The 17,575-nt window shown below is 39.4% G+C and overlaps 1 protein-coding gene across 8 annotated transcripts in view; it reads left to right on the top strand.

The window, feature by feature from the left end:
- Positions 1-17,575, top strand: part of SHROOM4 (shroom family member 4) — a 200,192-nt gene that overhangs the window by 94,014 nt on the left and 88,603 nt on the right. For all 8 annotated transcript variants that reach the window (XM_082445091.1, XM_082445090.1, XM_082445089.1 and 5 more), the window contains one exon: positions 9,668-9,819. In XM_082445091.1, coding sequence (XP_082301217.1) covers positions 9,668-9,819 — 152 coding nt within the window. The remainder of the gene's footprint in view (positions 1-9,667; positions 9,820-17,575) is intronic.

Below are 17,575 nucleotides of genomic sequence, written 5' to 3'. Positions count from 1 at the left end.
CAACCGAGAGAACAGCAAGTGCAAAGGTCCTGAGGTGAGGATTGGCTTGACCTCTCTGAAGAACAGAAAGTTTGGTATGACTGCAGTACGTGTAGGAAATGAGACCAGAAAGGCAGACATAGCCAGATTCTGCAGGGCTTCTAATCTGCTGCTATTTACACTGTAAAAATCATTCCTTGGTCTCTCTGATTCAATTAGTAAACATAAGTGCCAGATGTTAATGATAGGGGTGCTTGATATTTACCCATAAGAAACCCAGGAAGAGGCACTGGCGGAGGGGGGTGGATATGGGGGTTAAAACAGAGAATGAAAGCTCAAATTCTTGGGGGAGAGAGAGGTGGGGATGGAAGAGTGAGTGTGTACACAGGGGAAATGGTTAGGGAGGGCTGGATAAAGTTTGGAGGGAGGAGGAAAAGCACCAGAGTGACCTTGGCTATGAGAAACAGCCTCAGTGCCTAGGTTTGTGGAGTCCACTGTCAGAAGGGTCAACCATTATAGGGGAAGGGGCAGGGCTTTGCCTTTGTGTTCAAAATCTTAAGTGGGGGAGTGAGTAGGGCAGGAGGCAAAAGTTTGGTTCTTTCTTTTCATTGAGCCTTAACCTGAAAAGCAAGCCTGCTAATCAGGAGAAAGGCTTCTGTACTGCTTTACCCTTATTGATTCCTCAGACCTTGAACTCAAATGCCCATCATTTCCTCCTTATTTTCTTCCCCAACAAATCCTGGCATTGCAAAGGGAAATGCGCTCTGATGTAAGAGCCCCTATCCAACACTAACACACGAACAATTGAGTACATTTTCTCTCCCTTTTGGTTTTTTCATTTGTGGAAACTCAGTTTTGTTTTCTGTTATTGACGCATCTCACTGAGCGGAAAAGAGATGGTATATCACTTCTCAGCCATCACGTGAACAGGACAGTAGCTTGGAACACAACAGTATGATGGCTTACTTGTTCCCAGATTTGCAGCACTATGTGAAAGCAGCGGCAAGTGTGCTGGTTTAATTTAAAATTGGATCTGTCCTAGGGTCAGTAAGGAATGGTATTGTTATTCCCTTTGCAACATGTATATATACCTTGGTAGGTTATTTCTGTGGGAGTTGTTTGCTTTGGTAGCAGTTATGCAGAAGGATGAGAAGAAATTAAATGCCTCTTTTCCCCCCTCTTTATCTAATACTGTTCCAAGGGCTAAGTGAAGACCAAAGATTCAAATCACTGCTGGGGGAAGGGGACCTGGGCAGAGGCAAACAATGTTCTGGGAGCAGAATGCAGGGGCCCAGCTGTGGGCAATAGGAAGCAAGCCCTCCCCGCCGCCCCCCCCCCCGCTGCAACCCCTTGGTCCACATCTGGTAGAGGGCACACGGGTGCCTAGGAAGCTGGACAAGTGGGTTCCAGGCGATAGAGCTGGCCTAGTGGTTTCCAGAGGCAGCCTTTTGTCCCTTCCCTGAAGGGTATTAGTCTTTTGGTCTTTTTCTAGTCAGAAATGACTAATGTGGGGTATGTGCACTCTTTAGAAACTGTCTTTAGCTTTTTGCATAATGGGTTATAAATAAATGGCTTCAGGGAACCAGAAATGAGTTATTGAGTGAACTTGGCTATGGGATGGTTCAGATTCCAGATAGTTAATCACATTCTCTTGGGCTGGAAGGCTGTATCTAACCCATTCACATTCAGCTGGAAAGTTAAAAAGACACTTTTGATCAACTTGAAGAATAGTTTTTACATCAAAAATAGGTTGGTACTAGAGAAAGAAAGATTATATTAATCCAAGAAGAATAATTTCCATCTCTGTGTAGTAATCTGGTGATAAAAGTAACAACCACTTTTATTTTTAATTTGGGCATTTCTTACAAGCATTCATGCACAGTTCATAAAGGCCAATAGGTTAATGTGTCCTATTTACAGTGTTTTTATATTAGGTGGTATATAAAAGACTGTTTTGTCTTTTCAGCCCCCTGGGCTCAGCTGCTAGATCTGCACACTATACTCTCTTAATGCTGGGTGGCATCATGGACTTTCTGGTTTGTTTTAGACTGTTTTAACCCTATACAAGGGAGCTTATATCATGGCTGTATACAGTGACCTCTTGCTGATAACTGCTTCTAGAAGTCAGGAGCAAAGTCCTTAACATGCTACCATATCCTTTCGTCAAGTTTCTTCCACCCCGGTCCTCCCTGAACTCTACCACATCAGCTTTGCAAGGTTCTTTGCTCACTTGTACCACTGAAATTCATAGCTTATTAGACAGCTAAGAAGCATAGGTAATCCAGTAGGAGGCAGTAATGATACCTGAAGAAGAGATTGTTGCCTCTGTGACAATGGCCTGACCTAAAGTTCTGCTTCTCAGAGTGGGTAGCAGGAACCCTAGGGACCATGACAAAGAGAGGTATCTGGGAGAGACAGGAGGAACAGAAGTGGATGGCTCCAAGATTAGATAAGGGATTGATTCCGGTTTTATGATATGTCAAGATAGAAACTGGCTGGTGATTTAAAAAAACACTTCATCTTTACCAGTTGGCAGGTAAGGAAAACAAAATGTTTGTCTTCATTTTCATTTCCTACGGAAATCATCCACCTTATTGGAAGGCTGGGTATGGGAAGAAGAGCAGATGAATACTGTCTCAAAGCCCAGAGGAACAATGGGCAAATTTGTAAATTATAGGCCTATTGTAAAGACTTACCCTTTAAGTGAGATGTTTTTGCCTTGATTAAAGCTATGAGTATGTGAAAATAGTGCCCAATCCTTGGGCCCTACCTCAGAAATATAATCTGTATATCTGTATAGTGTAGAGTTCTTAATTTTTAAAATTCTTTCTTAAATTAAGGAAAAATTATATATATATATATAATACATATATATATATAAACACATATCTCAGTGAATTTTTAGATGTGTATATTTCCATGTAATCAGTTCCCAGATTAACATGTAAAACATTTCCAGCACCCCTGAAAATTATGCTCATGTGCCTTCACAGTCAGTACACCCTTTCAAGGTAACTACTAGTCTGAGTTTTATCACCATAGATGAGTTTTGTCTGTTCTTGTCCTTTAAATAAAATGGAATCATACAGTATGTATTGTTTTAGTCTGGTCTCTTTCACTCAGTGTAATATTTTGACAGGCATCCATTTCGTTGCATGTATCAGTAGTTTGTTCTTTCTTTATTGTTATGAAGTGTGCTACTTTGTAGATATGTCTTGATGGATTATTCCTAGTTTTTGTCTATTGTGAATAAAGCTGCTATGAATAATCAAGTCCTTTTTTTTGTGGACACATATGGTACTTTCTCTTGGGGATACTTAGGTGTGGAGTTTCTAGGTGCTAGATTAGGTACACAGATTTCCAAAGTGGTTGTACAATTTTACACTCCCACCAGAAATGTGGAGTTCATATTGCTGTACATATCTTTTTTAGTGAAGCTCCTGTTCAAGTCTTTTGCCAATTGGTTATGTTTTTCTAATTGATTTGTATTTCTTTTTATATTCTGAATGTAAGTCCTTTGTCAGATATACGTATTATGAATATGTTTCCAATCTGTGGCTTGGCTTTTCACTTTTTCAGTGACATTTTAAATGAACTTTTTTTTAATTTGATGAACTCCAATATAACACTATATCTTTTAGGATTATTGCTTTTTGTATCCTGCCCATAAAACTTTGCCCACCTCAAGGTCATAAAGATGTTCTCCTATGTTTTCTTCTGAAAGCTTTATGGTTTTAGCCCTCTCATTGAAGTCTATGATCTGGCCAAAAATTTTTTAGTAAAAATTTATATCAGTAAAAATGTTTTGAGCATGTGTCCCCAATATACATAATTTTATTTATGGATGATACAATCTACCACCACCAATATTAAATACTAATAAAGCTTGGTTTTTTAAAAATTAGATAAATATAAACAGAACTTCCATTATCACCCTTTCCAGTAGATCATTTGTGCATAGCCTGGGATATATAAATCCACCCTGGAGACTACTGTTCTAAACCACCAAAGGCTAAATAACATTTTTGACAAACACTGATAGCATTAATGTCAGCAAAAGACTTCAGTGTTAACAAATGGCTAGAGTTGACAAAGTGGGAAGAGGACCCCAATGAGCATATTTGCTGATAATGTAAGAAACTCTGAGTTTGCTCTTGCACAGTGATGTTTGTTCTCCCTTACCTGACTTACGGAGACAGCAAGAATGATCTGACTTGGTAGGAGAAAAGACAGACTTGCTTTTGGTCGCTGATGTAGGGTACAGTGCTCTTGACTCCTTATCCCTTTTCTCATTACCAAGTTCCTAGAGCTGAGCTTGGCTCTGGACTGACTTTTTGGCAAAGATACTTAGAATTTGACTTGGGGTAATCCCCGGGGAAATCTAATGATTTGGAGCTTAGAGAGCTTTCCTTGTGAGGATTAGTAAAATAGATGGTAATTAAGCAGCTGGGGAGGAAGGAGCTGTCTGTAAGGATAGGTCATACTGTGGGGCACAGCATAGCTCCCTTGGTCCAAGGTCAAGAGAGCCGATGGGTGTGATCCACAGAACTGAACATTCTGGGGCAGCCCCTTGTAGGACTCTTAGCTGGTAAGGTAAAGAATATCTTTTCCTTTGGTGTCCACCTCCTCAGTCTAGTTCCATATAGGACTTACTACTTAGAACCATGCCTACTTACATCTTTTTAATTGGGTGATGTTTTTGAATTCTCATTTATTTGAGAGAGGTTTTTGTTTTCTGGTTTGCCTTTTGGGAAGCTGGGGTAAGGTAGGGAAGATGAAATTAGGAACAGCAGTTTCTTATTTTTTAAATCTAGACTACTTTGGAATTTGGGAGGGATTTTGAAGGGAGAAAGTTGCTAAAAGAAACAAGTTAGGGCAGGCAGTTTGTCTGCAACCTGGGACCAGACCGTTGAAAGTCATGGCAAAGAGATCGCAGAGATTTCAAAGCCTGTATCTCCCTCGTCCAGGTCACTCTGATTGATCTCTCCTAACATGATCAGATTCTAAGGGATACCAATGGGGTAAGAGAGGGCAGATCAGAAACAGCCCCCAACTTGTGGTCTGCTCAAGTCAAACTGAGTTTCAGAATAAGCACAGACTTTATTATTTGATGATCCTACTTCCTAATAGTTAAACTTATCAAAGACAGATTATCTCCATCTCTACATTTTCTCTCTATTGATTCCCCAGAAAAGGCCAAATTGCTGTCTGGAGTGTTACTAAAAACTTGAAAATCTTTCAAAAAGTGATAAAAAGACACTCAGAGGATATACTTATTTTAAAAAAGCAATATAACTATTGTATTCTGGGTGGACCTTTTCCATTTATGTAGTAAAAAAATCAATTCATACAATTAACTATGTTATTTGCCTTCTTAGACAATGGGCAAGCTGGTGGAGGTAGGAGAACGGGCGGGTACAGTGGTCCCTAGGTATCCGTGAGAGATTGGTTCTAGGACCCCCACGTGGATACCAAAATCCATGGAAGCTCAAGTACCTTACAGGTGGCCCCCCCATGCATGGGATTTTGCATCTGTGGATTCAGCCAACCAGATGAACCCGTGGAATGCCGGAACATCCTGCGGAACATGCACCGTGGCGTAATTTGACCAGAAGCTCCTAGAACTGGCCAAGAAAGTTTCAGTTAGTGCCTAGTTTTTCCAATAAATTTCTTGTAGCAAGCAGAGGTATTCACAATCATGCCATTGACTTTTAATACTGCTCTTAACACTATTGTAATACGCATTCAATACCTGCTGGTTATTGTTGCAGATGGTATGTCTCCTGCTGATGCATTTTTCCCGCAAGATAAACCTGGCTTAACTTTTCTTTCCTTCACTTTCTCATATTTCCTAGTTTAGTCAAAAGACCCAAGCAAGTATCTGCTAGTATCTTTTATTTAGTACAAAAGCTACTAGAAAGCCAGTAAGTACTGTTAAGTCCATTTTCCTTTGCCTTTACTCTCAAGTGACCAACTTGTCACTTTGTTGACAGTTATTAGAGCACTTCATGCTTCATTGAAGATCCATCAACAATTTCCAATTCATCAGCTCATTAGCACAAAATGGGCTTCAGGAATCTCTTTCTCTCGGTGTCCCAACTGTGCTTTTATAAGTGTTCAAACCTTGATGGACCACTCTGAAACAATGGATAAAGACCACAGGGAAATGAGAGATGGATGTTGATTAGTTTCGAAGGAGTGAAACATAGGTGAAGGCAAAGCACAGTGGGATTATCTGTGTCAGCAGAATGGTAATGCATGACTTTGCTAACTGTACACAGGTCACTGAATGTCAGAGCTCCACAGGTCCTCAGAGACCATCTAGTCAGACCCCCACGTTTTACCAGTAAGGGTAAAAGAGGCCAAAAGAGGGGAAAGGGACTTGTCCAAGGTCAATCAGCTCTTCCCAACTTTCCAGACAACAGCTGGCTTTTGGCTATATGACCTTTATGCAATCAATTTTCAATTACTTGGACCACTCACTGCTAGCCCAGCGATCACTTGGATAATCCAAAATGACACATAAGTTAACCATCGTTTACATTGGGCTTTGTAGTGTGTGTTTATACTGACATTCCAATGCGTCTGGGTCCAATCTGAGAATTCACAACACTTCAAATGAAACAAGAAAGCCACCCTGAAGGGCTGATTCAGGAAGAGCTGGGAAGTTGACCAGCCTTACTGAATGGACAGCATCAAATGATGCTATACAGCCCTCTCAAGAAGGACATGTTATTCTCAACATGTTTGTTGATTCACACCTCTTCTGTGCCCCAGCCAGAGTTACGAGTGGCACAGTGGGAAGGGAAAAACAAAATCTTTTATAGGAGAATATGCATATTGTTTCCCCTCCCTGCCTTCTTCCCTTCCCCTCCCTTCTTGCTTTCCCCTCCCCTCCCTTCCCTTCCCTTTCCTTTCCTTTTCATTCCTTTTCCTTGCTAGAAAAATGAACAGCTGCTTTATCTTCTATATAAACAAATATGTCGTTGAGCCATCGACCTGGAGAACTGGCTGTCAGGATGCCAAACAATAAATGGAAGACATGCTGGATCCCAGGAATCTAGAGGTGGAGGGGGGAGGAGGAAGACCCGCGAAGCTATACTTTTTAAAAGAGTCCAAAAGTTAGGAGGAATAAGAAGGAATCTGTTGTATAGCTCAGTAAATGCCCTGGGTTTGGGAAAGGGCTAGTTTGGGGTATAGTCCAAGGGCTCTTCAACCAAATGGAGTTTCATTTCCTGATCTGGACCTGTCTGTACTTTGGAATTTGGTGCCATAATTTGCTGGTTTGTTGTCTGCGAACCCTCACACTTGTGCTAAAATGGAGTTATTATTATTCATGTTCTGAAGGTGATGCTGCTGGTGACTGAGAAAGGGCATGGAACAGAAAAAGGGGCATGGACAATTGGCTTGAGGCTATAGTCCAAGAAAGAGTCCCTGCAAGGATTCAGATAGTGGCAAACAAAGTGGCAGTAGGGAATGCAAAATGCCTGATCTTTTGCTGCAGCCATAATTAAGCATTTTAGTTTAAAAGGTACCCCTCTTTCATTTTCTGGTAGAATAAACAAATCTTATTGATGTAACAAAGGGCTTAATTAACCCGAGGTGGTACTTAATATCAATACATATTGAAGGAAAGACTTGCTATGGTTAACAGTAATATGGATAATTGAGTTATATGAATTTAAAAATGGGTAGAGTGAATTAAGACTAATGTACATCAACAGGAAAAATCTATTAGCATTCATTAGTTAGACTCTTGTTTGTGGTTCTTTGTTAGCCTAAGGAAGCCCTTTCAAATGGCTGATGATGCCTGTTGAAAGTCCTGCCTGATGCTGAGGGCCTTCCATGGATGCCAAAGGAATGAATCATTCAAACAGAACTTCTGAAATTCAAGTACAGCACTTTGCTTCTTCTTCTTTTTCTTTTTTCTTTCTTTTGGCAGCAGTGACTGTGAAGTAATAATGATAATAAGAATGGAAATAAGAGTGTGATCCTACTCAATTTGCTGAGAGTTGTTCCCCATTTACCAATATTGGCTTGTTTTGTCTTGAGTGGTGGCCCAGGTATTGGAACAAAGGTATATATATTCAATGTCACTTGGCTAACCTATGATTTGTCAGACAAAGGTTAATTAAAAAAATTGTTGGGTTAGCAGCAATAAATTTAATAACAGTCTGTGATTTAACTCAGAATTTCAATTTATTTGATGGGATTTTTAAAATCCTGAATTAACATTTTTTTCTGAACTCAGGAGGTCTCATCTGCCAAATTGCACATGAGCTGGCCAACCTAAAGCTCAGCAATATTCTAACTTACATGGTGTGGGGCTAGATTGGAGGGATGCTATAAAGGACTGAAAGAAAGATTGGAACAAGAGTAGAAGTAAATGTAAAAACACCTGCAGCAAAGACCAGCCCTTAGCTGCGCCATTTAGAACCTGCCTTCCCCTAAGAATTGTATGGTTTAATCATCCTCAACTCTTTTGCTTCTGAGAGAAACAAACACCTCTTCCTGATTCCATTAGTGGGTTGGACCTTTTTTCATCTGCCCATCTCCATGGACATATGAACTTTAGATGGTAACCCACCCCTGAATCTGGGAGCTATGTGTACTTTGTTCATTTCTGTATCTCTAGCACTAAGCATGTTGTCCCCTGCATACTAGAAATTAACCAAAAACTTGAGGATGGGTTAATGGATGGATGAGATGACTCCTACCACCATGGATGGAATTGATGTTCCAATAGGTGGAACTCACCTTTGTAGTAGAAATGTCACATACAAAAGTAGCCGTAAGTAAGGATCCTTGGGGGAACATTCTGCTTTGCTTTGCTTTTGCCTACCCTAGTGGCTATTATTTCTTCCTTTGCTTTCAATGCCCACGCCCCAGCCTGACTACATTCCTGCCAAGATTGCCCTTGACCAGTGGAAATTCTGTAGGCTATGGTGGAACAGTGAACACCCATGTTCCCAGCACTTGGTCAGTGCCCACTGTCAACAACATACTTGTTGAAGAGATATAGATAAATGATCAGTTACTTTGTATCTTTTGGATTTGCAATTCCACTCACAGAAGGTTGAGCTGGAAGCCACCTTCAAGGTCTTCAGAGTCAACCCCTTGCTCCCAGATACTTCACATACTAACAACCCTGTGAGGTAGGGATGCTTATTATCTGTATTTCACATATGGGGCCATTGAGACATGGAGATGTTAGGTAACTTGCTTGGGGTCACAGAGCTAGGAAGTACTAGAGCCAAGATTCACACTCAAGTTTGTCAGACTTCAGAGCCTGCCCAAAGAGAGAAGGACTTGCCAAAGGTCATTTTGCTGAATCCTAGTTCTTCTGGCTCTAATTTGTGTGCACAATTTGCTATTCCATGCCCACACTGTGGAGTTCCTTCGAACATCGTTTTCTTATTTAGAAGCACTTGTCTCCCCAAATGGACTGTTGATTCCTCCAGTGCAAAGATTGCATTATGTCTGTGTTGTTTTCTTCCTCAAGGGCTTGCCCAAGCTTTACCTTCAGTAAATAATGGCCTGTAATCAGCTTCTTAGCTGCTCCCTGGAGCGTCTTGGTGCCATCCCCCAGGACTATTTGTGGCTCAGAAGTTGGGAGGAGCCAGGAAGTAGAATTTGGGGGAAGGAATCTCCTCACCACCTGCTTTCTTTTTTGTCCTCTGCAACACAGATTGAAGATGGAGGCAAGGCAGCCTTGTCCCAGAAGATGAGGACTGGTGATGAGCTGGTGAACATCAATGGCACTCCATTGTATGGCTCCCGCCAAGAGGCCCTCATCCTCATCAAAGGCTCCTTCCGGATCCTCAAGCTGATTGTCAGGAGGTAAGGCACAGGGAGATTTGCTATAAGGTGCAGGGGCCGCTGAAACCACTTGGTTGGTAGTAAAGCCTCAATAGGGGCATGTCTCTATCAATATCAAGGAAAGAGGTGTTTCATGTGAACAGAATTTTGCAAACAACTGAAGCAGAATGGCATAAGAGAAAGGGCCTTTGGTTCAAATCCTGGCACTATCTCATACTACCCATGTCATCTTGCATAAATTTATTTTACCTCTGCAAGACTCACTCTCCTCATTTGCTTTTGAGAGAACTAAATGACTCAATACACACCAAGGGCCTACCTAACCCAGTGTTTCTCTGTCTCCTCCTTCATAAAAGGCTGCCACTGCTGAACCACATAGACTTTTTTTTTATTTTTAAAAAATTTTTTAAAATTTTATTTATTTATTTATTTATTTATTTTTTACCACATAGATTTAAAGAGCTCCTACTCCCAGCCATGGTAGGCACTCTGGAGGCTGTGGCAAACTCTAAGACAGGAAGCCTGCCCTTGAGGAGTGTACAGTCTAACAGGGGAGAAAAGACACACATAAGACAAATTAATTAGCAATACATTTTTTTAAAGAAAGCCATAAAGGAGATTCCACAGGGTGAAGGGTGATTGTCAAATGAATTGTTCAGACAGAAATTGCTCTTAGAGTTCAAGAGAAAGAGAAAGCACTTCAGAAGAGATGGTCAGGGTAAGACTTCATAGAGGAGGTGGAATCTAAGCTAAAAGACAGGTAGAATTTGACAAAGAAACCATCAGGAGGGGAAAGGCTTTCTAGGTAAGTAGAGTGGCACAAGCAGGAGGAAGATAAGGACATATTTGGAAGATAAGGACAGTCATTCTACTGCTGCCAAAGCATCCACCTATAGATGAGCTTACCATAGGTCTCCCTTTCATTTTGCTGCTGTATCTTTGTTCTCTACTCCTGGAGCTCATACTTCTCCATTTCTGTTAGTTTGTTTCCTTTATCCTATACACATGCCTAAGTTTTTCCATCTTAATTATTTTTATTAGAAAAAATTTTGTGTCTTCCTGTAATCATACTTCCCCCTCTGGCTTCTGCCCCATCTTCTTCTTTTTGTTCATATCCAGTCTCTCAAAAGGAGAGTCTATATTCACTGTTTCTACTTCACCTACCTTTACCTACCATTTAGCTTTCCACCCACTGCATTCTGAATTTGACCCCCAGAAGTCCACTGAAACTACTTTGTCAAAATATATGTATTACCTCCTAGTTGTCAGAGTCAATGGGTTATTTCTAGTCTTCATCATATATGACTTACATATGGCGTTTGACATTGTTGCTCTGGATTACACCCTTCTTTGTGAAACTCTCCTTTCTTGCTTTCAAGATACCCCATTTCCTTGTTCTTTTTCTATCTCTGTTCATTTTTTAAAATGAGGTTCCTCTACCCCCTGCTCTTCCTCTGCCCATCCCTTAAATGTTGGTGTTTCCCCTAGTTCTACCCTTTCTAATTTCATCAATATACCATGGAAAATCTCACCTGGTCCCCGAGTTTCAATTATCATCTGTATGTGGATGACTAGATCTCTTACGCCCCAGACCCCTATAACCAACTTCTACTAGACATTTATACTTAGATGTCTCAGAAGCATTTCACACACAACATGCTCAAAACCTAATGCATCATCTTCTTCTCCTCGCAAGCTCCTTATCTCAGTGACTGGGACCACCATGCCCTTAGTCAACCAAGCCAGAAACACAGAAGCCATCTTTAATTCTTCCATTGTTCTCCTGCTCTGTATGCAAATGATTTATCCTGAGGAGAGAATACTTAGGGGGAAAGATTTTGAGTTAGTAAGGGTGAAGTTATATAGGATCCCATTGATTTATTATATTACCTCCCATTGATTTATTATATTACCTGCATAAGACTAAGCCATGCCTGCCCATGTACCTAGGTAAGAGGTGACATGTTAAATAATGTCTTATACAATAGACACATTGTCACTGACTCAGTATTGGATAGGTCATAATTTAGGTTTTAAATAAGGCTTCTTAAAGGGGCAGCTTGGTGAATTTAGAAGTTTTTGTTTTAGAATCAGATAGACACATGTATGCTACTTCCTGGTTCTGTCACATGGGAAATAATAGTTCCTATATAATAGCATGATGATTAAGTGAGGCAATTTATGTAAAATGCCTTTAACATAATAGGTTCTCAGTGAATTTCAGTCCCATTCCTTTCCCTAGGGTATAAAAGAAGCATAATTGGAGTAACCAACCACCATTATGAAATAAGGAGATCATCAAACTGTATTGTGCTTTGCAACCTAACCTTCAGAGACAAGATTTGCTGGGAAACCATTAGGGGTGAAAAAGATCTGACAGGAAATAAAGCCCCTTGAGAAATACTGGTTATACAGAGATACCAGCACTTAGAAGGAATGTAGACATGATCCGCATTGGCTTCTGATCCAGTCATAAGAATGAGAGTGTTCAGGTGTGTCACTCACTCATCCTCCCTTGGTGAGCTCCATGTCTTCTTTCTCCCTGCTGTGGTGACATCTGCCACTACCAGTCACTTAAGAGTGGCTATAATTATGGGCTTGGAGATAGCCGGGCCCTTTGGTTTTCATGGTGTGGCAGGTCCTATGGCTCCCAGAACCTACGTTGTCTACCCTTTCAGCTTCCCCATCTCAACCCCTATTGGAGGAGGCGTTCAATGACATAATTTATTAGGTGATGCTGCCCTCTTGTGGAAAACTTAACCTTCACCTATGGACTACCCTGGGGATGGTGTAGGACATTTATTCCTTCTTTCTTAGTTCAAGTTATTCTTCTAATTTATGAAAGAGCTCTCAGCACATAAAAGAAATGTGATCTCCATGAAATTTAATATTTAGCCTAGTGTTTTATACTAAGGTAGAAAGTCTTTGGTTTGAGTAAAGCAATCAACTGACAAAGATTCAACACTGAGCTTTACGTCTGAGCTTGAGTGTTTGGGGATGAATGTAAAGAAGGAACTTCAGAAAATGGCTTATTCTGAAAAGCCAGCCCAGCTCTTCCTCCTATATTGCTCTTTAGATAATGGTTAACTAAGTCAGAAATCTAGGTGTTGCCCTCAACTCTTCTCACTTGCCTCAAGCCACTTCAATCCAAGTTATTCCAAGTCTTGATTATTCTGCTTGCTAAAAACCTCTCTGTAGCCCTTGTCTTAATCCAATTGTTCATTATTTCTTACCTGGACCATTGTAATAGTCTTCTCACTGGCTTCTAATCTTGTAGTCTCACCTCCTTCCAATCAATCCATTCTCCAAATAGGCATCTAATCATGTCACTTATCTATTTGAAAAAAAGAAAACAAAACAGGACCAATAACCATACAATCACATTGGTCCCAAGAAATAGAAGATACAGACTATATTAAGGATTTGTATTCATGAAACCATTGTTTGAGGGAAAAAAAAGGATCTAAATATGTAAAGAAAAAACCTGCAATAAAAGAAGAAAAATTATATATATGTCTATATGGGAAACATTAACATAATTTAACTATATCAGATAAAGTAGACCTAAAATATGTACTTCAAAGGTTTGAAAACCATAATTCATAGGGTCTAATTAATAAATGTCAAAAATTATATTCTATAGACAGCAAATACACTATCTTTTCAAATATTCTGGTAACATTTAAAAAAATGATCATTGATATGCCACAAAGAAAACCTTTGCAAACTCTTGCAAGTAGACGCACTTTCTCTGTTCTCTGATGATAATGTAAAACTTTTATAAACTTGAAAACAAATTTAAACAAAAGTCTTCAACTGCATGAATATTTCAGAACACATTTATATGCAAGTATTAGCTCAAAGAAACACTGGCAGACTAATAAAAAATAACAAAAACGAGATCACGACTTATCAAATCTTTGAGAGCAATATTCAGGAGTACATTTATAGCCTTAAATATTTCATTATTAAATATGAAGAATGAAATTATGTGACTAAGAATCCAATATAATATGAAGCCGACGGGTAGGGTTTTTTTAATGGGGGGATGAATTAAGTAGATAAGCCTCTAGCAAATTTAATCAAGAAAACAATGATGAATTATAAATAAAATTTAAATGATAAATGGAATATAAGAGCAAATACAAAGGTTTCTTAAATTATAGGATACTACTAAATTGTACCTTAATAAATTTGAAAATCTCAGAGAAATTTAAAATATCTAATAAAATATTAAATGGCAAGCATTATTGAGAAGTTGCAAACTAAATGGACCTGTAATTGTAGAAACATTGGAAACAATCATCAAAGAGAAACTTCTACAAATACTTTAAGGTCAGATGTATTTATCAGCGAGTTCCTTCAAACTTTCTAGGAATAGACAAATTCAATTCTATAGCAATGTTATACAATTGAACATCTTGAAGAGTTATTCACATTGGTTTTGAAGGTAGCATCACTCTGATACCAACACCTGACAAACTGCTCCAAAAAGAACATTCTATCCAATTTCTGAACTTAGATGGAAAACCTATAAATGAAATTCTATCAAATCTACTTCAGTAATGTTGCACAATAACAATTCATTGCAAATGTTAAAAGATAATTTTTAAAAAGGTAAAATCTTAACTCATAGCGATAGAAAAATGAATGTGTTAAAGATTTTTATTTAACATTAATAAGGAAATTGTAAGGTGTTACAACCAGTTCAAGGGATAAGTCAAAGAAGCACAAATTTAATTTAAAACTAGACCACATTAACCAATGAGGAGCTATAAGGAGAAATATATCCCATTCACAATAGCAACCAAACACATACAATTCTTAGAAATGACCTTAGTAGGAAATATGTATGAAAGAAAGAAGTTGTTTATGCTGGAAATTACAAAACCGTCCAGAAAGAGAAAATGTGTAGACGCTATTTTTTATCACGTGGGTAAAGTCTCAGGGCACTGTTGTAATGCTAAAATTAAGACACAATTTGATGGATAGTATATACACATGCCCTGGTTTAGGCATGCTTTCCACAGACAACTTCTAAACCATTATTCCTCTACCCTCACACAAAAATCCCTTTTGAAATTCAAACAAGCAGGCTTTATCATTTTCATTTCCTTATCAATGTCATCTGTCAGCCTGCAGGTCATTCTCCCACTTCCGTTTTATACTTTGGCACCTGCTTCACCATCATCTTCTCTACCCTAGTTCCTGCTGTCATACTGAAAGATTTCATTGTTCTTGTAAAGAATCACAAACTTTAGTCTTATGGGTCCTTGATCTCAACTTCAGAGATAAACCCTTCTATATCAGCAGCTCACTCCCCCGACTGTACCATGGACTGTGCCAACCTTTCAGTCAACAAATATTTATTGAATGTCTAACCTAGGCTAGAGTCTGGTGACTCAATCATGGAACCCTGACACCTTCCAGTCTTTCTCCATTGGAGTTCCTTATCTGAATCACAGAAGAAAGAAAATAAGTTGAGTGACCATTATCTCAATTTTCCCAAGGATGGCACATAACTAGGAGTGTGCTAGATGCAGAAGAGAGAAGTTAATTCATTATATACAATGGATTCTTCAGGGCTGTGTTTCTTACTGGCGAGCATCACTTAGAAACTTGTTAGAAATGCAGATTATTGGGCATTACCATAGACCTACTGAATCAAAACTCTGAGGGTGGTACTCAGCAATATGTTTTAACAAGCTTTCCAGGTGTAAAGCTTACAGTTTGAGAACCACTGTCTTGAGGCCTTAGGGCTTAATTCTCAGGAATCAGCTGAGAAAGACTAAATTCAACTCTCTGATAACAACCTTACCTCCTTCTAGCTTTCACATACCCCATTCTCTTTACAGCTGCTCTTCAATATCATCAAGCCCTCAAATATCATTTTCGCCTATTCTGTGCTCACGACTATATCTCTAGTTCTGATCTCTCCCCAAAGCTCATATGCACAGCAGCCTGGTAAACATCTCTACAGGAAAACCCAGCAGAAACTGAAAGGCAACGTGTGTAAATCTGAACTCATTATCTGGCTTATAAAGCTCTCTCCCTTTCCAATAGCAGTTGGTGGTACTTTCATCCATCTAGCCATCCAAGTGAGAAATCTGAGTCATTTTTGACTCCTTGTTCTCCCTCACTAAGCCATGTTGATTTAACCTCTTAGACACTTCCGGAATTTATCCTCCTCCCTCCATTTTCACAACTATTGCCCTTATCATCTCTCCCCTGGACTATTTCAGTAGCCTCTTGGCTGTCTCAGATATGTCTGCCAAGGTGTTGCCACAGAAGTAAATCTAAAATACAGATTCAATTATATTAATCCCCTACTGGAAACTTGTAAGTGGCCTTCATTGCCCAGAGGCATGGTAAATAAGGCATTGTATATCTTCATCCCTACCCATACCTGCAACTTCATCTGACACTTGTCTTTTGTGCTAGAGCAATACCATTCCCCAAGAATTTCATGCTGTTTGTCACCTCTGACTCTGATCATTCTCTGCTTTCTATTGGAGCATACTTTCCTCTTTCTTTCCTTAGTTAATGCCTTCATATTAACCTTTAAGATTCAGCTCTGGGGATGTTTCTAGGGTACTTTCTTTGATGCCTTGGGTTGAGTTAGGTGAACTTTCTCTGGCTCCCATAGAACTCTAGTAGGTTTTATCACATTGTGTTGAAATAATCTGTTTCTACGTTTATCTTCCCCATTACACCAGACCAGGAGTTGGCAACTACAGCCCATGGGCTAAATCCAACCCATCACATTTTTGGGGATGGCCTGCTACTAAGAGTGTTTTTTAAAATGTATTTTTAAATGGTTGGGGAAAAGAAAGAATAGGATTTTATGACATGTGAAAATTATATGAAACTCAAATTTCAGTGTCCATAAATAAAGTTTTATTGGAACAGAGCCATGCCTATTCATTTACATATTGTCTATAGCTGCTTTCACACTATGATGGCAAAACTCAGTAGTTGTGACAGAAACTGTCACAACTGAAAAGCCAAAAAAATATTATTTTGCCCTTTACAGAAAAAAATGTGCTGACCCCTGGACTAGAAGAACCATAAGGGGATCGGCTGCTTCATATTCATTGTTGTGTCCTCAGCACCTAGTACACCTTATGGCACATAAGAAAGACTCACAATTGTTTTCTTTTAACATCTTTATTGGAGTATAATTGCTTTACAATGGTATGTTAGTTTCTGCTTTATAACAAAGTGAATTAGTTATACATATACATATGTTCCCATATCTCTTCCCTCTTGCATCTCCCTCCCTCCCACCCTCCCTATCCCACCCCTCTAGGTGGTCACAAAGCACAGAGCTGATCTCCCTGTGCTATGTGGCTGCTTCCCACTAGCTATCTATTTTACGTTTGGTAGTGTATATATGTCCATGCCACTCTCTCACTTTGTCCCAGCTTACCCTTCCCCCTCCCCATATCCTCAAGTCCATTCTCTAGTAGGTCTGCGTCTTTATTCCCGTCTTGCCCCTAGGTTCTTCATGACCATCTTTTTGTTTGTTTGTTTTTTAGATTCCATATATATGTGTTAGGATACGGTATTTGTTTCTGTCTTTCTGACTTACTTCACTCTGTATGACAGACTCTAGGTCCATCCACCTCACTACAAATAATTCAATCTCGTTTCTTTTTATGGCTGAGTAATATTCCATTGTATATATGTGCCACATCTTCTTTATCCATTCATCTGTCAATGGACACTTAGGTTGCTTCCATGTCATGGCTATTATAAATAGAGCTGCAATGAACAT

Source organism: Balaenoptera physalus (assembly GCF_965194825.1).
Source record: "Balaenoptera physalus genome assembly, chromosome: X".
NCBI classification, from domain to species: Eukaryota; Metazoa; Chordata; class Mammalia; order Artiodactyla; family Balaenopteridae; genus Balaenoptera; species Balaenoptera physalus.
Note: the sequence above shows the minus strand (reverse complement) of the source record. Positions and strands in the feature narration are given on the sequence as shown.